The sequence below is a fragment of the Diceros bicornis genome, chromosome 7 (assembly GCF_020826845.1).
Source record: "Diceros bicornis minor isolate mBicDic1 chromosome 7, mDicBic1.mat.cur, whole genome shotgun sequence".
Classification (NCBI taxonomy): Eukaryota; Metazoa; Chordata; class Mammalia; order Perissodactyla; family Rhinocerotidae; genus Diceros; species Diceros bicornis.
The window spans coordinates 43,000,087-43,024,748 of NC_080746.1; the positions used below are offsets into that span (position 1 = coordinate 43,000,087).

The 24,662-nt window shown below is 35.1% G+C and overlaps 1 protein-coding gene across 3 annotated transcripts in view; it reads right to left on the minus strand.

Annotated features, from left to right (window-relative positions):
* Positions 1 to 8,086: 8,086 nt before the first annotated feature.
* The window catches only part of NAALAD2 (N-acetylated alpha-linked acidic dipeptidase 2), a 62,170-nt gene continuing 45,594 nt past the window's right edge, over positions 8,087 to 24,662 (minus strand). For all 3 annotated transcript variants that reach the window (XM_058545423.1, XM_058545424.1, XM_058545422.1), the window contains one exon: positions 8,087 to 9,058. In XM_058545423.1, coding sequence (XP_058401406.1) covers positions 8,869 to 9,058 — 190 coding nt within the window. In that variant the 3' untranslated portion in view covers positions 8,087 to 8,868. The remainder of the gene's footprint in view (positions 9,059 to 24,662) is intronic.

Below are 24,662 nucleotides of genomic sequence, written 5' to 3' on the forward strand. Positions count from 1 at the left end.
AGCTCTGCTGATTTTTCCCCAGTAAAGTAAATGCCTTAGTCCATGCCAAGTCTGATCCTTAGCCCCCACCTAGAATTGGCAAATGCCATCTGGAAGTCAACAGTTGGTGCTCTCAGCTATCTAGAGATTTTTAGTATGTCAAGTCTTCATTGCTTCCACAGATTTTTGATATCTCTAAAAACATTTTGCATTTAATTCATTTTTTTTTTCTAGTTGTTGCACCTGTAATGATTGACTGCCAGTACCTGCTACATCCTTCCTGGGAGTGGAAGTCCCTATTGATGGGTTTTTAAATAGAGTGTAGCACGGTCACATTTAGGAAGATCTTTCTGGTTGAAGTTAGTATAATTGTGATATAACAGAGGAGAGGAAGTGGAGTGATTTGAAAGGAAGTTTTTGCATCGTTTAAGTGAAAGATATTGTTGGCCTGTATTTATAATAATCGCATTGGAGATTGGAAGAAATGGATGAATATAGGAGTTGTCAAAAAGATAGAGAGAAAAAAGAGCAACTGACTCACTAAAGTTAAAAAGCAATGACAAGACAAAGGCTAAAATCTATTACAGTATTGTAATTATTTCTAAGGTTACTGTTTTACGCCAAACTCATTATTTCTATACTTAAAAAGTCAAAGTTGGAGGAGAAGTGATTATTTTCTTGTCTCTCATCTCTGTGTATAAACTTGAAAGTTTGAGGGTCAATTACTATTTATGAAACTGTGAGCTAAATATGAAAAATATTAAAATAAGCTATGTATGCATATGTAAATGAGTGTTATTTATATCCTCAGAATAGAAAAATAGTAAATTACAAAGATACAAAAAGAGGTATCTATTTGTAAACTTGATTGCATTCCAGAACTTTGTGTACTTTTTTCTGTTCAAAATTAAAACATCCTTATTATAGTTTTTATTATAAAAGGAATATATTCTGAAGTAAGAAGTTCAAGCAATACAGAAAAATACAAAGAGTAAAAGTCCACCACCCCAGTGTAAGCACTGTTAACATTTTGTGTAATATTGTACATTCAATTTTATTACCAGTTTTTCCCAACTCAGCAATAACTCACAGGCAACTTACCATAAAAATGGAAAGTATTTATATCAGTTTTATGATTTTTGATTATATATTATACTGTAAGTTAATCAGTTCCCCAATGATGAAAATTTAGTTTGTTACTTTTTTTAACTATGGTGAAAAATGCTGCAATAAACACCCTTGTCACATATATTGGCATTCTTTCCAATTTTCTCTAGAATAAATTTTTAGAATTTCTGAATTAAAGATATATTGCATTTCACATGCTTTTCGTTTACTAGTTTCCTTTTGTATTAGACAAGTTATATTAAGCATCATGTTTAGATTTTTTTAATGACTAAATTATTGCATTATAATAGAAATTTATGGCTTATTTAAATTTGATTTTAAAAGTCAGTAATAAAACAGACAGTACACTGTGACTAGCAAAATATTTCTTTGCTATTTCCCAAGTAGCCTTATGAGAAATAATCTCACTCAGGTCGTGGACCAAGGAATGGGATGAAAGGGGAATAATGATTATCAGTTTAACAACTGATCTCTAATGCATAGGGGAAAAAAGTTTGGGTTTTTTTTGTTTGTTTTGAGAGATGATTTTTGGAGCTGGGTGATGGGTACATGGGAGTTTATTGTATGTTCTCTCTGCATTTGTGTATGTTTGAAACTTAAGGAGGTGCTGGGCTGGGTGTAAAGGACTCTAAGATAAAGCAGGCACCATCCCTCTTCTAGAGTGTCTTTTTTATTGAAACATATTTGACATATAACATTGTGTAAATTTAAGGTATACAACATGTTAATTAGATACATTTATATATTGTAATATGATTGCTATTATAGTGATAATTAGCACCTCTATCATTTTACATAATTTTCCTTTCTTTTGGTAGTAGGAGTACTTAAGTTCTAGTGTCTTAGCAAGTTTGATGATTATAATAGAATATTGTTCTCTGTATTCACTGTACTGTGCATTATATCTGTAGGGCTTAACTACTTGTTGTAAATTTGTACCCTTAAACAGCATATGTCTTGTCCCCCTCACACCCTATCCCGTTAACCACCATTTTATTCTCCGTATCCACAAGTTTGGCTTTTTTAAATTCCACATATAAGTGATATCATACAGTACTTGTCTTTCTCTATCTGACTTATCTCACTTAGCATAATGTGCTCAAGGTCCACCCATGTTGTCATAAATGGCAGGATGTCCTCCTTTCTCATGGCTGAATGATATTCCCTTGTATATATGTACCACATTGCTTTATCCATTTTTCTATTGATGGACACTTAGGTTGTTTCCATATTTTGGCTATTGTAAATAATGCTGAAATGAACGTGAGGGGTGCATATATCTTTTTGAGTTACTGTTTTTATTTTCTTCAGATTAAATACCCAGAAGTGGAATTGCTGGATCATACAGTAGTTCTATTTTTAATTTTTTGAGGAACCTCTATACTGTTTTCTATAGTGGCTGCACCAATTTACATTACCACGAACAAGCGTTCTCATTTCTGCATATCCTCACCAGTGTTTGTTAAATCTCTTGTCTTTTTGATGATAGCCATTCTAACAGGTGTGAGGTGATCTCTCATTGTGGTTTTAATTTGCACTCCCTGATGATTAGTGATGTTGAGCATCTTTTCATGTACCTGTTGGCCATTTGGATGTCTTTGGAAAAATGTCTGTTTAGTTCTTCTGTCCCATTTTTCAATCAAATTGTTTCTTTTTTTGTTACTGAGTTATATGAGTTCTTTATATATTTCATATGAGTTTTTTATCTATATATGGTTTGCAAAAATTTTCTCTCATTCTGTAGCTTGCCTTTTCGTTGTTGTTTCTTTTGCTATGAAAAGTTTTTACGTTTGATAATAGTCCCATTTGTTGTTTGTTTTTTTTTCTCCCCAAAGCCCCAGTACATAGTCGTATATCCTAGTTGTAGGTCCTTCTAGTTCTTCTATGTGGGACGCCGCCTCAGCATGGCTTGATGAGCGGTGAGTAGGTCTGTGCCCAGGATCCGACCAGCGAACCCTGGGCTGCTGAAGTGGAACGCGCGAACTTAACCACTACGCCACCACACCGGCACCTGATACAGTCCTATTTGTAGATTTTTGCTTTTGTTGTTTGTTCTTTGGTGTTATATCCAAAAAATGATTGCTGAGACCAATGTTAAGGAGCTTCATCCCTATGTTTTCTTCTAGGGGTTTTACAGTATCAGGTCTTATGTTTAAGTCTTTGATCCATTTCAAGTTAATTTTTGTGAGTGGTGTAAGATAGGGGTCCAATTTCATTGCTCTGCGTGTATTTATCCAGTTTTCCCAACACCATTTGTTGAAGCCTGTCCTTTCCCCATTGGGTGCTCTTGGCTCTCTTGCCAAGTATTAGCTGACCATATAAGCAGGGGTTTAATTCTGGGTTCTATATTCTGTTTCATTGTTCTCTGTGTCTATTTTTGTGCCAGTACCATACTGTTTTTATTACTGTAGCTTTGTAGTATAGTTTGAAATCAGGAAGTGTGATACCTCCAGCTTTCTTCTTTTTCCTCAGGATTGCTTTGGCTACTCAGTGTCTTTTGTGGTTCCATGCAAATTTTAGGGTTTTTTTTTCTATGTATGTGAAGAATGCCATTGGCATTTTGATGGAGATTGTCTTGAATCCATAGCTGGCTTTGGGTAGTATGGATGTTTTAACAATATTAATTCTTCTGATCCATGAACATGGGATATCTTTCTATTTGTTTGCATCTTTGATTTCTTTCAGCAAAGTCTTGTAGTTTTTGTTGTACAGATCTTACACTTCCATGGTTAAATTTATTTCTAAGTATTTTATTTTTTCATGCTATCATGAATGAGATAGTTCCCTTTATTTCTTTTTCAGATATTTCATCCTTAGTGTATAGAAATGTAACTGATTTCTGTATGTTGATTTTGTGTCCTGCAACTTGACTGAAATCATTCATTAGTTCTAACAGATTTTGACTGAGTCTTTGGGATTTTTTATATACAAAATCATATTATCTGCAAATAACGACAGTTTTACTTCTTCCTTCGCAATTGGATATATTTTCTTTCTTTCTTGCCTAATTGCTCTAGTTAGTACTTACAGTACTACATTGAATAAGAGTGGTGAGAGTGAGAATCCTTGTCTTGTTCCTGATCTTAAAGGAAAAGCTTTCAGTTTTTCTCCATTGAGTGTCATGGTTCACTGTGAGTATGTCAAAATGGCCTTTATTATATTGAGATATGTTCCTTCTATTCCCAGTCTGCTGAGGGTTTTTATCATGAAAGCATGCTGTATTTTACGTCCTTTTTCTACAGCTGTTGAGATGATCATGTGATTTTTATCTTTCATTTTATTAATGTGATGTATTACATTTATTGATTTACATATGTTGAACTATCCTTGCATCCCAGGGATAAATCCCACTTGGTCATGGTGTATAATCCTTTTTATTTGTTCTTGAATTTGGTTTGTTAATATTTTGTTGAGAATTTTTGTATCTGTATTCATGGGGGATTTTGGTCTCTAGTTTTCTTTTCTTGTGTCCTTACCTGACTTTGGTGTCAGGTTAATGGCTTTGTAGAATGAGTTTGGAAGTGTTCCCTCCTCCTTAATGTTTTGGAAGAGTTTGAGAAGGATTGGTGTTAATTCTTCTTTGGATGTTTGGTAGAATTCACCAGTGAAGTTGTCTGGTCCTGGGGTTTTCTGTTTTGGGAGGTTTTTGATGACTGACTCAATCTCTTTGTTTCTTATTGGTGTGTTCAGATTTTCTATTTCTTCTTCCTGATTCAACCTTGGTAGGTTGTGTTTCTAGAAATTTATCCATTTCTTCTAGGTTATCTAATTTGTTGGCATGTAATTGTTAATAGTCTCTTATGGTCATATGTATTTCTGTATTGTCAGTTATAATGTCTCTTTTTCATTTTATTTATTTGAGTCTTCTCTTTTTTTCTTAGTCTGACTACAGGTTTGTCAATTTTATCTTCTTGAAGAACCAACTTTTAATTTTGTTGGTTCTTTTTTTTTTTTCTGGTCTCTATTTCATTTATTTCTGCTCTGATCTTTATTATTTCCTTCTTTCTGCTAATTCTGCCTTAATCTGTTCTTCTTTTTCTAATTCCTTGAGGTGTAAAGTTAGGTTGTTTGAGATCTTTCTAATGTCTTAATATATGCATTTATCACTATAAACTTTCAGAACTGCTTTTGCTGCATCCCACAAGATATGAGGTGTTGTATAGTAGTCCCCCCTTATCTGTGGGGAATACATTTGAATACCCCAAGTGGATGGCTGAAACTGTGGATAGTACCAAACCCTATATATTGTTTTTTCCTATACATACCTGTGATACAGTTTAATTTATAAATTAGGCACAATACGAGGTTAATGGTGCTTTGGGGCCATTATTAAGTAAAATAAGTTACTTGAACACAAGCACTGTGATACCACAACAGCTGATCTGATAATTCAAACAGTTAAATGACTAACAGGCAGGTAGCGTATACAGGCTGGATATGCTGGACAAAGGGATGATTCACATCTTGGGTGGGGTGAAATGGGACAGCACAAGATTCCGTCATGCTACCCAGAATGGTGTGCAATTTAAAATGTATAAATTATTTCTGGAATTTTCCATTTAATATTTTTAGACCACAGTTGACCGTGGGTAACTGAAACTGTGGACAGTAAAACCAAGGATGAGAGGGGGACTACTGTATTTCCATTTTTATTTGTTTGAAGATAATTTTTTATTTCCTTTTGATTTTTTCTTTGACCCATTGATTGTTCAGAAGTGTGTGGTTTAGTTTCCACATATTTGTAGATTTTCCGCTTTCCTCTTGTTGATTTCTAATTTCATACCACTGTGACCAGAAAAGATAGTTGGTATGATTTCAGTCTTCTTAAATTTGCTGAGATTTGTTTTGTGCCATATCATATGATCTATCCTGGAAAATGTTCCATGTGCACTTGAGAAGAATGTGCATTCTGCTCTTGTTGGATGTAATGTTCTATATATGTCTGTTAAGTCCATTTGTTTAGAGTATGGTTCAATTCCAACATTTCCTATTGATTTTGTTTGGATAATCTATCCATTGCTGATAGTGGAATATTGAAGTCTCCTACTGTTATTGTATTGTCTATTTCGGCCTTAGATTCTGTTAGTATTTGCTTAATATATTTTGGTGCTCCAATGTTAGGTATGTATATATTTATGATTGTTACATCTTCTTGATGTATTGACCCTTTTATTACTATATAATGACCTTCTTTGTCTCTTATCATCATATCCTCTTCCTTCACTTTGAGCTTATGTGTTTCTTTAGAGCTGAAATGACTTTCCTATAGGCAGCATATAGTTAAGTCTTGTTTTTTAAAATCTGTTCAGCCACTCTGTGCCTTTTGATTGGTGAATTTAATCCATTTATATTTAAAGTGATTATTGATATGTAAGGACTTCCTACTGCCATCTTACCATTCGCCTTCTGATTGTTTTCTATCTCCTTTGTTTCTTTTTCCCTCTGTTTCTGTCTACCTTTTAAAGTGGTGCTTTTCCATGGTGATTTGCTCAGTCTCTCCCTTTCTTTGTTTTGTGATTCTAGATTTTTGCTTTATGGTTACCAGGTGGCTTACATAAAACATCTCATAGATAAAATAGTCCTAGGGGAAAAAGTTTTTAAAAAGCAGTTCAAACACATGTTCTGTGTGTTGAACATATGGTAGCAGATATCCTATATCTAATGTCCTAGACTGATTACAGTGCATGACATATAATCACTTGTTCTGTTCTAATGATCAGCTATTGATTAAAGGTGACAAAAACAAAATAACTTACCAATTAAAGGGAACAATAATTTGCAAGGGTTACTGTTTTCCTCCCAACTCATACTTCCAACCACACTTGCTGTTTTAGCAACCCATGTCTTTCTTCAGAAAAGCTACCAGCAGGAAGAACACAAAAGAGATTTATAAACTTTTGTGTTTTGTCCCCTTTAGAAATGATATAATGGAGTTGGAGAATGAGGAATTTCTGATGCCTAGAAATATGTAATAATTTACTCAGTTGGATAGTGGAAAAGTGTGACTTATGAGTCTTAACCTAATATCCTGTCTACAACACAATGCTTTAAGGTAAAAATTAAAATACAGTTACTCCTCTTTATACTCCAAAATAAACTGTCATACTAAGGTAATATAGTATGGTAGAGAAGTTAAATCCCTAGATTTGCTAAAACAAATTATTTTTACAAAAGTCCAATTTTATATGCTTTATAAATTTATACATTATAAATAACAAACTTTACTGTCTTGTTAAGCAGAATACTCATATTGCCTCTTTAACCAGAATGAATAGATCTTATTTAAAATTTATCACAATGACTTAGGGCATTTCTATGCATGCTGCTTATTTTATTGTGGAGAATCAGTGAGATACCTTCTGGTAATATTGAGATATATAGGAAAATTTTGTCCCTAAACTAAATACTCCACTGTTTTATTAAATTAAATTGTATTGTTTGTCAGCCAGCAAGTGTAGCAGGGGTAGTTTCTCCTTGCAGTCAGACTTTGAGCTATCACTCCTTATTGTAGTTAGTGTGCCTACCTATAAAGGGTCTTTTAATTGTTGATTCTCAACTCTTTTTAAAAGGCAAAGTAACTGAACAATCAAGCTTCTTGAAGGTTTCATCATAGCTTACGCATAATTCTGAGTCATTAGGCTTTGCATAAAACTTTGCCAATGCTGATATACTTTTTTTTTTAGGAGTCAGAGTATGAAGATTGGTGGCAAGTATTTTCTTTACCTATCAGATATATATTATATAGTAGAGTTGAAGTTATCAAAAGTATGGATATTATTCACTTTTTTCCTTACCATTTGGCATTCCACCATGATTTCACAAGAGAAAATGTTATTCTGGTTTCCTTGCCAGACTTTTTTTTTTGGTAATCAAATTTATTGAGGTATAATTTTCATACATTTTAAGTTTACGTTTGATGAGGTTTGACAAATGTATATGCCTGCATAACCATCACCCAGATCAAGATACAGCGTCATCCCAGAAAGTATCCTTCTGCCTCTTTGCAGCCCGTCTCCTCCCTGCTCCTTACTTGCCTCAGGCAATCACTGATCTAATTTCTAACACCATAGATTAGTTTTGCCTTTTCTTCATATAAATAGAATCATATACTAGGTATTCTCTTGTGTCTGGCTTCTTTCCCTCAACAATGTCTGCCAATAATATTACATGTATTGGCAGTTATTGCATTTTTATTGCTGAGTAGTATTCCATTGTGGGTATACCACAATTTTTCCATCCATCCATTGATGGACATTTGAGTTGTTCTCATTTTAAGCTTCTATGAACATGCATGGAAGAGTCGTCTGCTTATTATGTTTTTGCTTCTCTTTAGTAAATACTTACAAGTGGAATTTTGGAGTCATAAAGTAAATATATATGTTTAACATTATAAGAAACTACCAAACTGTTTTCCAAAGTGGGTTGTACCATTTTACGTTCCTACCAGAAATGTCTGAGAATTCAAGTTCCTTGCCATATTTTACTTTAGGGAATTTTCAGTTGCTTTATCTCTTTCTGCCACATGACTGGAGATTTTTGTTTTCTTTTATTAGATTAACACTTTGGTGATGAAGTTATGAATGTTTAAAGAGCCAAAAAACTCCTTGCAGATGAACAAGATGAAAGTCTAAAATCAAAACGTGACATGAACACCAAGATTTTAGAATACTCTGGCTTCAAGAGTTATCAGAAAGAAAGATGGATTTTATCCTCAGACTTTCAGTAACACTTTTAATGGCTAGTCACTTGGCTGAGACCTTATTATAACACTTCTTTCAGAGTTCCTGCTGCTGCTTGAATTGTGAAGGCTGCAATAGAAATGTGTTTCTTTACTTCTCTCCAGGCTGAACGAGGGTCTGCTTTATTTTCAATATCAAACATAGCATCGTATATCCCAGGAAATGATTCTCCAGCATATTTGTTGTGGCTACTTGGAGCAAAGATGATATGCCTAGAAGAAAAAACATAAATAAGGCAGGTTGAGCTAAAGAGTATACATATATGACATTTTATATGCTTTTTCTTTATTCACTCCTTTTTGATAGACTACGTTTTATTAAGCATTCTGTGTCTCCTCCTGGCATTCACGTTTGTTGCTCCTAAAGACATGTACAGTCATGCATCACTTAATGACAGGGATACATTCTGAGAAACGTGTTATTGGGTGATTTCAATGTGCAAACATCATAGAGTGTACTTATACAAACTTAGATGGTATAGCCTGCTACACATCTCTAGGCTATGAGGTACTAATCTTATGGGACCACCGTTGTATATTTGGTCTGTCCTTGACTGAAATGTCATTATGTGGCATGTGACTGTATAATTTATTTGCAATACTTATGTAATGGTATAATTTTAAGCAAAGAAAGGAGCTGGCAATATGCTTTTGCTAAGACGTATCCCATGAATCATATCATGTTGCTAACCCATATAGTTAGAAGAAAGTAGGTTCTTTCTTAAAAGTTGTGTGCATTAGTTGTCTGACTGCCTGGACATCCACAAACAGTGATAACATGTATGCTTTATGGACATAGTTAATGGGAGAGGAGATTGAAAAAAAATTTAGCTTTGTGTTGACGTTTTTTAGAGATTCAACAAGAATGACAGTTGTTCCCAATAATACTCTTCAGATATTAAAAAAGAAGTAAGTAAAGAATCTTGTATCTCCAAAATATCATAAATGGAAAGGATAATGAAGCCCATCCCACAAAGGTAAAATGGTTATATATGGGTTGCCAACAAAGACACACTTAATTTCTGATCTAGAGGGAAAGTTTTTCAGTTGACTTCCTACTTCATCTCATAAGTAGCTCAAGAGATCAGTCTACATCTCTTCTCAATAAGTGTGTGGAATTCTGCCTTCCAGAAGAGGACATATTTTATTAAACACTGTTTTTAGGAATTAGATCCAACAGTCAAACACTAGAGCTTCTTCAAGATGTAAATCCATTGTATGAGACAATATGGAATTCTATATAAGTCAATATTAATGATCAAAGAGAAATTTATAATGCTAATCATTTAGATTTCCCAAAGATCATTAAGAATTTTTGCTCTTGGCTTTTAAATCTTAATATGGCCTCAAATAAATCTTTTTATTAAAACAGGTATATGTGCTAAACTGTTTATAAGCGTTGATATTCTGACCTGTATACAAGTTGAGATATGAGAGATACAGGTCACAGATATTACTTGCCCTCTTCTGGAGAATTGTAAAGGGAGACTATAGTAAAAAGTTATTGATATAGGACTCAAACAAACCTTGTTTGAATCATTGACCCGGCATCTAATAACTCTGTGGCCTTTGGCAAATTTTGTAATTTCTCTAAACTTGTCCCATATGTGTGAAAGAACTGAAATAATTTAGGTTCTGCCTGGAGTAGTGACTAAGTGGGTTGTGGAATCAGACTGTCAGAAATGCTATCACATTTACCTTGTGACGTCACACTGGTTATTTAACCTCCCTGTGCCTATTTCTTCATCACTGAAATGGGAGTAGTAATAATACTGTCCTCAAAGGATTGTTGTGAGAATCCAGTGCTGGGTGGAAGCCACTCAGTATAGGTTGACATTTAGTAAATGCTCAATAAATATTGGCTATTATTCTGAGGATAAATCCTTCCCATAATTCTCTCAGATAAGAAGCAGGCAGTTAGCTAAAAGAGATGATCACACAATGGACAATGTTTAACCAATTCGAATACCATTTCATGAATGGCAGACCCAAAAAACTATTCTAGCCCCATAACAATCCAAACCCTGGACTGATTCTCAAGGTTTCAAGTATATCATGATAATCTGTCACCCTTCACGACGAGCATTTCTGAATTGTCAAGAAGTATCAAGAACTATAGCAGACTGTAGACTACAGTCTACATTTAGACTATTTATAGTCCTCTTTTTTCTCTCAACTTTTCTCTCAGTACATAGTAATTATTCAGTGATGAGTTACAATAATGCAAATGTTTTTATATTTTTATAATCAAATGCCTTTAAAGACTTTTGCATACCTTATTTCATTTGATGTTTGGAAGAAAAGTAAGCTTTCTTTAATACTCTACACACATTACCAAGTATGTTAGTTTTCTATTGCTCTTGTAACAAATTGCAACAAACTTAATGGCCTAAAACAACACGATTTTATTATCTTATAGTTCTGTAAGTTAGAAGTCTGACATAGGTCTCACTGGGCTAAAATCAAGTTATCAGCAGGGCCACATTCTTTTCTGGAGGCTCTAGGGGAGAATCCATTTACTTGCTGTTTTCTATCTTCTAGAGGCCTCCCTCATTCCTCCATCTGCAAAACCAGCAACAGCAGGTCAGAGTGAGTCCTCTTCACATGGCGTCACTCTAACTTTATGTCATGCCTCTCTCTTCCACTTTTAAGGACCCTTTTAATTACATCATTGGGCCTACTTGGATAATCCAGGAAAATTTCCTTATCATAAGGTCAGCTGATTAGCAACCTGAATTCTATCTGCTACCTTAATTTTTCTTTACCATGTAACCTGTCATATTCATAGGTTCTGGGTATTAGGAAATGGACATCTTTTGGAGACCATCATTTTGCCTGCTGCACAGAGCAATTAAGTTTACGGAAATTTCCTTAGAGAAAAAATGACAAAAGTATTAGAATGTGTAAAATATGCTCAATGAAAGATATTTGCCTTTCTTGTGACAGTTTCAATGTATTACCCATAACTCAATTAAGTTTGCAGAAATTAATGTCAATCATGCTTTTTATTCTGTGGTAAACATTTACACTTCTGAATTTTAAGATGTTTTAAATATATTCCACAGTAAAAATATTTAAAAATATGTACAATTTTTACTGATTCATTCATTACTAATCACAACATTATTTATGATTTTATAATACATACATAATATATATACCTAATAATACATGTATACGTACACATTGGGTTACTCTAATTTTTTAATCCAATATTTATCAATTGTAAGTGGTAGAAAAATTTTATTTCACTATAAATCTGGTAATCTACTATCCTTCCTTGAAGTTCATGAAATAACTTAAAAATGGCATTGAGGGCCGGCCCGATGGCTTAGTGGTTAAGTGCGCGCGCTCCGCTACTGGCGGCCTGGGTTCGGATCCCGGGCGTGCACCGATGCACCGCCTCTCCAGCCATGCTGGGGCCGCGTCCCACATACAGCAGCTAGAAGGATGTGCAGCTATGACATACAACTATCTACTGGGGCTTTGGGGGGAAGAAGGGAGGAAGATTGGCAATAGATGTTAGCTCCGAGCCGGTCTTCCTCAGCAAAAAAAGAAAAAAAAGAGGAGGATTAGCACGGATGTTAGCTCAGGGCTGATCTTCCTCACCAAAAAAAAAAAAAAAATGGCATTGATGCAGTACATATACTGAAAATTTTTAACCTCACTCAAGTTTTAAAAAATTTACAAAGGCACATGAAAAGATGTTCAACAGCAATAATTATTAGGGAAATGCAAATCAAAACTACAATGAGATATCACCTCACATGCGTCAGAATGGCTATAATTAACATGACAAGAAATAACAAGTATTGGAGAGGATGTGGAGAAAAGGAAACCCTCATACACTGCTGGTGGGAATGTACTGGTGCAGTGACTATGGAAAACAGTATGGAGATTCCTCAAAAAATTAAGAATAGAACTACCATACAATCCAGCTATTCTACTTCTGGGTATTCATCCAAAGATCATGAAAACACAAATGCATAAAGATATTTGCACCCCTATGTTCATTGCAGCATTACTCACAATAGCCAAGACTTGGAAACAACCTAAGTGCGATCAGTGGATGGATGATTAAAGAAGATGTGGTATATATACACAATGGAATACTACTCAGCTATAAAAGAGGATGGAATCTTACCATTTGTGACAATATGGATGGACCTTGAGGGTATTATGCTAAGTGAAATAAATCAAAGTCAAATACTGTTTGATTTCACTCATAAATAGAAGATAACAACAACAACAACAACAAATGAATACATAGACACAGACATTAGATTGGTGGTTACCACGGGTCGGGGGTGGGGAGGAGGACGAGAGAGGTGATAGGGCACATGTGTACAGTGATGAATAGTAATTAATCTTTGGGTGGTGAACATGCTGTAGTCTACACAGAATTCGAAATATGATGTACACCTGAAATTTATATAATATTATAAACCAATGTTACCTCAATAAAAAAAATTTACAAGCTTGTTTTTAACCTGATCTACCAGATGAGGAAAAAAAGTTTTGAAATAAATTATTTAAAAAATGAAAAATTCTGGGTAGCTGGTATTAATATTATAGCTACATTTCTTTTTGGAGTTACTGGAAAAAGTGGAAGTGGAAGGAATATATATTCAACTCATAAAGTAATCCTTACAATCAGGAAGGGAAAAATTATTTCCATACCACTGCAGACTGAAACATAGCAATATGATCTGGCTTTTTAAATTTTTTTATTTAGGTATAATTGACATATAACATTAGGTAAGTTTCAGGTGTACAACATAATGATTTGATATTTGTATATATTGCCAAGTGATCACCACAGTAAGTCTAGTTAACGTTCGTCACCTTATGTAACTACAAAAAAGTTTTTTTTTCTTGTGATGAGGACTATTAAGATTTACTCTCTTAGTAACTTTCAAATATAAGATACATTATTATTAACTATAGTCACCATGCTGTCCATTAAATCTCCATGACTTATTTTATAACTGGAAGTTTGTACCTTTTCACCCCCTTCACCCATTTCTCCCAACCCCACCTCTGGCAACCACTAATCTATTTTCTCTGTGAGCTTGTTTTTTTTCCTTTATCTTTCTTTATGTTGCACATATAACTGAAATTACACAGTATTTATTTTTCTCTCACTTATTTCACTGAGCATAACACCCTCAAATTCCATCCATGTAGTCACAAATGGCAAGATTTCATTCTTTTTTATTGCTGAATAATATTCCATTGCATATATATATGTATATATACATATACAATTTCTTTATCCATTCATCCAACAATGGACACTTTGGTTGTTTCTGTATTTTGGCTGTTATAAATAATGCTGCAGCGAACACAGGAGTGCAGATTATCTTTTTGAATTAGTGTTTCCATTTTCTTCAGATACATACCCAGAAGTGGAATTGCTAGATCATATCGTAGTTCTATTTTTAATTTTTTGAGGAACTTCCATATTGTTTTCCATAGTTGGCTGCACCAATTTACATTCCCACCAACAGTATGCAAGGGTTCCCTTTTTTCCATATCCTCACCAGCACTTGTTGTTTGTTATCTTATTGATAAATAGCCATTCTGATGGCTGTGAGGTGATATCTCATTGTGGTTTTGATTTGCATTTCCCTGATGATGAGTGATGTTGAGCATCGTTTCATGTACCTGTTGGCCATCTGTATGTATTCTTAGGAAAAATGTCTATTCAGATCTTCGGCCCATTTTTTTGACTGGATTTTTTTTTTTTTGCTATGGAGTTGGATAAGTTATTTACCTATTTTGGATATTAAACCCTTATCCAGATATATGATATGCAAAACTTTTCTCTTATTCTGTAGGTTGCATTTTCATTTCATTGATGAAACTTCTTTTAGTTTGATGTAGTCCCCCTTGTTTATTTTGGCTTTTGTTGCCTTTGCTTTTGGATTTAGGTCCAAAAAATCATTGCAAGACTGTTGTCAAGGAGCTTACCACCTATGTTTTCTTCTAGGACTTTTATGGTTTCAGGTCTTAATGTTCAAGCCTTTAATCCATTTCCAGTTAGTTTTTGTGTATAGTATGAGATAGTGGACCAGTTTTATTCTTTTACATGTGGCTGTCCAGTTTTCCCAGCACCATTTATTGAAGAGACGGTTCTTTCCCCATTATATATTCTTGGCTCCTTTGTCATAAATTAATTGAACATATATGTGGACATATCAAATACATGGATTTATTTCTGGACTTTCTGTTCTGCCCCATTGTCTTTTTTATGCCAATACCATACTGTTTGGATTACTATAGCTTTATAATATGGTTTGAAATCAGAGAGTGTGACGCCTCCAGCTTTGTTCTTCATTTACAAGATTGCTTTGGCTATTCGGGGTCTTTTGTGGTTCCATACAAATTTTAGGATTGTTTGTTCTAATTCTGTGAAAAATTCCATTGGAATTTTGATAGAGAGTGCATTGAATCTGTAGATGCTTTGGGTAGTATGGATTTTTTAACAATATTAACTTTTAACAATATTTTAACAATATTAATTAATGTTAATTAACTAATTAATATTAATTAACTTACTTAATCATCTCATATTAATGATAATTTTAACAATATTAATTTTTTAAATCCATGAGCATGGAATATCTTTCCATTTATTTGTGTCGTCTTCAGTTTTTTTCATCAGTGTCATACTTTTCAGTATACAGGTCTTTCACCTCCTTGGTTAAATTTATTCCTAGGTTTTTTATTCCTTTTGATGCAGTTGTAAATGGGATTGTTTTCTTAGTTTGTCTTTTTGATAGTTTGTTATTAGTGTATAGAAATGCAGCAGATTTCTGTATACTGATTTTGTATCCTGCAACTTGACTGAATTCATTTACTAGTTCTAACAGTTTTTTGGTGGAGTCCTTAGGCTTATCTATATATAATGTGCCATCTGCAACATTGACAGTTTTATTTCTTCTTTCCAATTTGGATGCCTTTTATCTCTTTTTCTTGCCTAATTGCTCTGGCTAGGACTTCCAATACTATGTTGAGTAAAAGTGGGGAGAGTGGGCATCCTTGTCTTTTCCCTAATCTTAGATGAAAAGCTTTCAGCTTTTCACTACTGAGGATGATATTAGCTGTGGTGGCTTGTCAGGTATGGCCTTTATTATTTTGAAGTACATTCCCTATATATCCACTTTGTTGACAATTTTTGTCATAAATGGATGTTGAATTTTGTCAAATGCTTTTTCTGCATCTACTGAGATATGATTTTTATCCTTCTTTGTTTTTAATAACTAAACACTTCTGTATTTCTTTCCACTTTGTGTAAATGACGGGAGTTTTTTTAAAAGCCTGTTACAACAACTAAATGCACTTTTTTTCTTCTTAAGGTAACATTGGTGTATAACATTATATTGTTTCAGGTGTACAATATTATAATTCAACATCTCTATATACTACAGTGTGCTCATGACCGAAAGCAATTCTACTTCCTGTCCCTCACCATCCAGTTGGCCCCCTTGATCCATTTTGCCCTCCGCCACCCTTCTTCCCCTCTGGTAACAACCAATCTATTGTATGCTTCTATGCGTTTCTTTTGGTTTTGTTTTGTTTTTGGATTCCACATGTAAGTGAAATCATATGGTATTTGTCTTTCTCTGAGGTATTTCACTTAACATAATACCCACAAGGAACATCTATGTTGTCAGAAATGGCAAGATTTCATCTATTTTATGGCTGAGTAGTATTCCACTGTGTATGTGTATATATGTATAATCTTCTTTATCCATTCATCCATCATTGGGCACTTAGGTTGTTTCTATACCTTGGCTATTGTAAATAATGCTGCAGTGAACATAGGGGTGCATATATCTTTTCAAATTAGTTTTTGTATTCTTTGGATAAATATCCAGAAGTAGAATAGCTGAATCATATGATAGTTTTCTTCTTAATTTTTCGAGGAATCTCCATACTGTTTTCTGTAATGGATGCTCCCATTTACATTCCCACCAATAGTGTATGAGGGTTCCTTTTTCTCCACATCCTCTCCAACTCTTGTTATTTCTTGTCTTTTTGATAATAGCCATTCTAATGGATGTGAAATGATATCTCCTTATGGTTTTGATTTGCATTTCCCTAATAATTATTGATGTTGACATCTTTTCATGTGCCTGTTGGCCATCTGTATGTCTTCTTAGGAAAAATGTCTTTTCAGATTCTCTGCCCAGTTTTTAATCAGGTTGTTCTGTTGTTGTTGAGTTGTATGAGTTCTTTATATATGTTCAATATTAACCCCGTATTGGATATATGATTTGCAAATATCTTCTCTCATTCAGTAGGTTGTCTTTTCATTTTATTGATGGTTTCCTTTGCTGGGCAGAAACTTTTTGGTTTGATGTAGTCCTATCTGTTTATTTTTGCTTTTGTTCTCCTTGCTTGAGAAGACATATCCAAGAAGATATTGCTAAGACATATGTCAAAGAGGATACTGCCTATGTTTTCTTCTAGCAGTTATGGTTTCAGGTCTTACATTTAAGTCTGTAATTCATTTTGAGTTCATTTTTGTGTATAGTGTTAAAATAGTGGTCCACTTTTATTCTTTTGCATGCGGCTGTCCACTTTTCCCAACACCATTTATTGAAGAGACTTTCCTTTCTCCATTGTATCTTCTTGGCTCCTTTGTCGTAAATTAGTTGTCTGTATATATGGGGGTTTATTTCTGGGCTCTTGTTCCGGTTGCATTTATCTATGTGTCTGGGTTTCTGCCAATGCCATACTATTTTGGTTACTATAGCTCTGTAGTGTAGTTTGAAATCAGGGAGTGTGATACCTTCTGCTTTGTTCTTTTTTATCAGGATTGCTTTGATTCTTTCAGGGTGTTTTGTGGTTCCACACAAATTTTAGGATTTTTTTTGTTCTATTTCTTTGAAAAATGCCATTGGGATGTTGATAGGGATTGTGCTGAATCTGTAGCTTGCTTTAGATAAATGGACATTTTAACAATGTTAATTCTTCCAATCCATGAGCATGGAATATCTTTCCATTTCTTTGTGTCTACTTCAATTTCTTTCAGCAATGTCTCATAGTTTTCAGCATACAAATCTTTCACCTCCTTGGTTTAATTTATTAGTAGGTATTTTATTCTTTTTTTAATTTATTCTTTTTTTAATAGTGGGATTGTTTTCTTAATTTCTCTCTCTGATGGTTTGTTGTTGGCATATAGAAATGCAATAGATTTTTGTATATTAATTTTGTACCCTGCAACTTTACTATATTCCTTTATTATTTCAAATAGTTTTTGGTGGAGTCTTTAGGGTTTTCTATATATGTAAAATCATGTAGTCTGCAAATAGTGACAGCTTTACTTCTTCCTTTTCAACTTGGATCCCTTTTATTTCTTTTTTTTTTTTTTTTGCCTAATTGCTATGGCTAGGACTTCCAGTATGTTGAATAAAAGTGGTGAGAGTGGACATTCTTGTATTGTTCCTGATTGTAGAGGAAAAGCTTCCAGTTTTTCACCATTGAGTATGATTTACCTGTGGGTTTGTCATATATGGCCTTTATTATGTTGAGGTACTTTCCTTCTATACCCATTTTATTAAGAGTTATCATAAATGGATGCTGAATTTTGTCAAATGCTTTTTCTGCATCCATTGAGATGATCATATGATTTTTATCCTTTAATTTCTTAATGCGGTGTATCATTGATTAATTTGCGGATGTTGAACTATCCTTGCATCCCTAGAATAAAGCCCACTTGATCATGGTGTTATGATCCTTTTTAATGTATGGTATTTGGTTTGCTAATATTTTGTTGAGGATTTTTGCATCTAAGTTGATCAGAGATATTGGCCTGTAATTTTCTTTTTTTGTATTATCCTTCTCTGCTTTTGGTATCAGGGTAATGTTGGCCTCATAGAATGAATTAGGAAGTGTTCCTTCCTTTTCAGTTTTTTGGAACAGTTTGAGAAGGATAAATATTAAATCTTCTTCGAAGTTTGGTAGAATTCACCATTGAAGCTGTCTGGTCACGGACTGTTGTTTGTTGGGAAGTTTTTGATTACTGTTTCAATCTCTATACTAGAGATTGATCTAAAAGATTTTCTATTTTTTCATGGTTTAGTCTTGGAAGGGTGTATGATTCTAAGAATTTATCCATTTTTTTCTAGATTTTCTAATTTCTTAGTGTATAGCTGTTTGTAGTAGTCTTCTGTGATCCTTTGTATTTCTGGGGTATCCATTGTAATTTCTTTTTCATTTCTGATATCTATTTGAGCCCTCTCTTTTTTCTTGGTGAGTTTAGCTAAAGGTTTTCAATTTTGTTTATTTTTTCAAGGAACCAGGTCTTAGTGTTTTTTTTTTTTTTTTTTGTGAGGAAGATCAGCCCTGAGCTAACATCCGTGCTAATCCTCCTCTTTTTGCTGAGGAAGACCGGCTCTGAGCTAACATCCATTGCCAATCCTCCTCCTTTTTTTCTTCCCCAAAGCCCCAGTAGACAGTTGTATGTCATAGTTGCACATCCTTCTCGTTGCTGTATGTGGGACGCAGCCTCAGCATGGCCGGAGAAGCGGTGCGTCAGTGCGCGCCCGGGATCCGAACCCGGGCCGCCAGTAGCGGAATGCACGCCATTAACCGCTAAGCCACTGGGCCGGCCCGGTCTTAGTTTTATTGATCTTTTCTATTGTCTTTAGTTTCTATTCCATTTAATCCCTCCCCAATTTCTATTATTTCCTTACTTCAACTGTCTTTGAGTTAATTTGTTCTTTTTCTGATTCCTTTAGGTATAAGGTTAGATTGTTTGAAATTTTTTTGTTTCTTGAGGTAGGCCTATATTGCTGTAAACTTCCCTCTTAGTACCACTTTTGCTGTATCCCAAAGATTTTGGTATGTCGTATTTTCATTTTTATTTATCTCTATGTATTTTTTGATTTCTCCTTTGATTTCTTCATTGACCCAAAAGCTTTTCAGTAGCATGTTGTTTAATCTCCACATATTTGTGATTTTTCCAGTCTTCTTGTAGTTGATTTCTAGTTTTGTACCATTTTCATTGGAAAATATGCTTGATGTTATTTCAGTCTTCTTAAATTGATTGAGACTTGTTTTGTTTCCCAATGTGTGGTCTATCCTTGAGAATGTTCCATGTGTAGTTGAGAAGAATGTGTATTCAGCTTTTGGATATAATGTTCTGTATATATCTATTAAGTCCATCTGGTTTAATGTGTCATTCAAGGCCAATTTTTCCTTGTTGACTTTCTCTCTGGATGATCTATCCATTGATGTAAGTGGGGTGTTAAAGTCCCCTACCTTTGTTGTATTGCTGTCAGTTTCTCCCTTTAGGTCTGTTAGCAGTTGCTTTATATATTTTGGTGCTCCCATGTTGGGTGCATATATATTTAATAAGTGTTATGTTGTCTTGATGAATTGTCACCTTTATCATTATATAATGTGCATCTTTGTCTCTTGTTGCCTTATTTGGCTTGAAGTCTAATTTGTCTGATATAAGTATGGCTACACCTGCTTTCTTTTGGTTGCCATTTGCTTGGAGCATCATCTTTCACCCCTTCACTTTGAGCCTATGTTTTTCTTTAGAGCTGAGATGAATCCCCTGAAGGCAGCATATTGTTTGGTCTTGTTTTTTAATCCATCTAACCACTCAGTGGCTTTTGATTAGTGAGTTCAATCCATTTACATTTAGGGTGTTTATTGATATATGAGGACTTACTACTGCCATTTTATCTTTTGTTTCCTGGTTGCTCTATCTCTCTATTGGTTCCCTTGTGTTTCTGCATGCCTTTTTTTTGGTGGTTTTCTATGATATTTTTCTCAGTTTTTTCATTTTTCACGTTTCATGTCTCTACTCTCAATTTTTGTTTTGTGGTTACAACAAAGTTTGTACACAACATCTCATAGATAAAATAGTCTTTTTTCTGCTGATAGTGTCTTATGTTCATTTGTCTATACAGGTTTCATCCTTTTCCTCCTTCCCTTTCATGTTTTTGTTGTCACACATTATCTCATTTTATGTTGTAAGTTCATTACCATATTGAAGTAGCTTTAGTTATTTTTAATGCTTTCTTTTCCCTTTAACTTTTATGTTACAATTAAATGTTTAACACTCTATTCTGTAATAGCTTTCCAATTTTCTGGTTCTGTTTATTTATTACCTTACTCAAAGTAGTGTGTACTTTTTCATTTTCGTTTCTGATAGAAGAGCTCCTTTCAACATTTCTTGTAATGCAAGTCTACTGGTGGTGAAATCCCTCAGCTTTTATCTGGGAAAGTCATTATTTCTTTTTCATATCTGAAGGATAACTTTGCTGAATAGAGTATTCTTGGCTGGCAGTCTTCTACCTTTCAGTATTTTGAATATGTCATTCTACTCTCCTGGCCTGTAGAGTTTCTGCTGAGAAATCTGCTGATAGCCTAATGAGGGTTCCTTTGACGGTTACTGTCTTTACTCCCTGGCTGCATTTCAAATTCTTTCTTTGTAATTGACTTCTGACAGTTTCAACAAAATGTATCTTGGAGAAGGTCTTTTTGTGTTGAGATAATTAGGTGTTCGATTAGCTTCATGGAATTGTGTATCCAGTTCCTTCCCCAAGATTGGGTAGTTCTCAGCTATTATTTTGTTAAATAAGCTCTCTGCTCCCTTCTCCCTGTCTTCTTCTTCTGGGGTACCCATTATCCTTATGTTGCTTTTTGTAATGGAGTCATATATTTTTCGTAGAGTTTCTTAACTTTTAAAAAATTTTAGTTCTCTCTCTTCCACCTGAATCATTTCTAGATTTCTATATTTGAGCTCACTAATTTTCTTTTCCATATGTTCTGCTCTATTTCCAATGCTTTCTACTGTATTCTTCATCTGATTTATGGAGTTCTGCAGCTCCAGAATTTCTTTTTTTTTTTTTTTTTTTTTTTTTGGTGAGGAAGATTATCCCTGAGCTAACATCTGTTGCCAATCCTCCTCTTTTTGCTGAGGCAGATTGGCCCTGGGCTAACATCTGTGCCCATCTTCCTCTACTTTTTTTATATGTGGGACACTGCCACAGCATGGCTTGATAAACGGTGCATAGGTCCGTGCCTGGGATCCGAACCTGCGAACCCTGGGCCTCCGAAGTGGAGTGTGTGAACTTAACCACTGTGCCACCGGGCCCACCCCTATTTGTTTCTTTTTTAGAGTTTCAATCTCTTCAGTAAAGTACTTCTTCCAATCATTAATTTTATTCTTGAGCTCATTGAACTTTCTGAGTTTTCTTATAGCTCGTTGATTTTCTTTATGACAGCTATCTTGAATTCTCTATCAGATTGCAATCTTCCATGACTTCAAGTTTGGTTTCTGGAGAACTGTCATCTTCTTTTTGTGATACTATGTAACCATAATTTTTCGTGGTGCTTGAGGAGTTTTCCTTTGCTGGTGCATTTGTAATAGTGAATACTTTTCTTATTTTGGTAAGGCTTTGTTTACTTTGATTCTGAGCTGCCTCTGGTTATATTTGAGAGACAGCTCTTTCCATTCTCTACTGCTTCTGCCAGAGGTGTTCTCAGTGCCCCTGTTGCTGCTGCTTGTGCCGCTGAGGTTGCTGGTGCCTTACTGCTTCTGGGGTTGTGGACTCCACCATCACAGTGGGGGAAGAGGGAGGGTGGGGCAGGAGCCAGGGTCATGGATGCCTCTGCCTCAGGGGTTGTCAGGTTTGTAGGTGCTGCCACCAAAAGTGGAGGGGCTGGGGTTGTAGGTGCCACTGTGGCTTAGGGGTCCAGGATTGTGGGTGCTGCCACTGGTGCTACAGGGTTTTCTGGGGGTGCTGGCACCATCACTGCTGAGGGCATTGGGTTTGCAGGTATTGCCACCGCTGCCAGGCAGACTGGGGTCATCAGCACCCCTGCTGGGCAGAGGGTCTTTGGATTGTGAGTGCTACTGCAGTTCCTGGAGCCCCTGGTTGCGGGTGCTGCTCCAGTTTCTGGAGCCTCGGTTCATGGCCACTGCTGCTGTGGGCACCAAGATCTAAAATGCAGCCTCCACTGCTGGGAGGGCCAGGGTCACAGGTGTTGCTGTTGCTACTGGGTAGGGGGTGCTGGTTTCATGAGTGCCACTGCAGTTCCTGAAGCCTCTGATCCTAGGTGCTACCTTGGTTGCTGTAACCTCAGGTTGAGGGTGCTGTCACTGCTGCCAGGGGTACCATGGTCTTGGATGCAACCACCACTGCCAGGGGAGGAGCTGTGTTGTGGGCACTGCTGCAGTTCCTGGAGCCTTCAGTTGTGTGCACCATAGGGGTTTCTGGAGCCTCCAGTCCCAGGAGAAGCTGCCACCACTCCCCTGGTTTTGCCGCCTCCACAAGGTGCATTCTGTTGTGGATCTCTCAGGCATTCTGTTGTGCTGTGCAGAGAATCTTTTGTTGGTCTATGGATGTTCTACTGGTTGTAACTTAGAGGGGATAGATAAAGGGAATGACTCATACCACCAAGATGCTGAGGTCACTTCTTCATTTTGTTAATGTAGTGTATCACACTGATTAATTTGTGGATGTTGAACCATCATTGCATCCCTGGAATGAATCTCTCTTGGTCATGGTGTACAATAGTTTTAATGTATCGTTGAATTTGGTTTGCTAATATTTTGTGGAGGATTTTTGCGTCTATGTTCATCAGGGATATTGTAATTTTCTTTTCTTTTCTTTTCCAGAAAAGAAAATTACAATATTCCTTGTCTGGTTTTGGTATCAGAGTAATGCAGGCCTCATAGAAAGTGTTTTGAAGTGTTCCCTCCTCATAAGTTTTCTGCATAAGTTTGAGAAGGATTTGTGTTAATTCTTCTTTGCATGTCTGTTAGAATTCACCAGTGAAGCCGTCTAGCCTTGGACTTTTGTTTGTTGGGATGTTTTTGATTACCGATTCAATCTCCTTACTAGTAATTTCTCTATTCAGATTTTCTATTCATGATCAATCCTCAAAGGTTGTATGTTTCTAGGAATTTATCCATATCTTCTAGGTTGTCCAATTTGTTGGCATATAATTATTCATAGTATTTTCTTATGGTCTTTGTATTTCTTTGGCTTTAGTTATAATGTCACCACTGTCACTTCTGGTTTTATTTATATGAGTCCTCTTTTTTCTTGGTAAGTGAGTTTAGCTAAAGATCTGTCAATTTTGTTTATTTTTTCAAAGAACCAGGTCTTGCTCTTTTCTATTGTCTTTTTAGTCTCTATTCATTTCCACTCTGATCTTTATTTGCTTCCTTCTACTATCTTTGGACTTCATTTCTTCTTATTTTTCTAGTTCCTGGGGGTGCAACATTAGGTTGTTTATCTGAAATTATTCCTGTTTCATGAGGCGTAGGCATTTATCACTATGAACTTTCCTCTTAGAACTGCTTTTGCTGCATCTCATAAATTTTGGCATGTTATATTTCCATTTTTGTTTCTGTCAAGATATTTTTTGATTTCTCTTTTGATTTCTTTGTTGACTTGTTGGTTGTTCAGTAGCATGTTGTTTAATCTCTACATATTTGTGAATTTTCCAGTTTTCTCTTTGTAATTGATTTCTAGTTTCATACCATTGTGGTCAGAAAAGATGTTTGACATGATTTCAGGCTTCTTAAATTTGTTAAGACTTTTTTTGTGACCTAACACATGATCTATCCTGGAGAATATTCCATGTGCACTTGAGAAGAATGTGTGTTCTACTGTTTTTGGATGGAATGTTCTGTATATATCTTTTAAGTCCGTCTGGTCTAACGTGTTGTTTAAAGCTGCTGTTTCCTTCTTGATTTTCTTTCTGAATGATCTATCCATTGTTATAAGTATGGTATTGTTACTATCTAGTTCTCCTATTAGGTCTGTTAATACTTGTT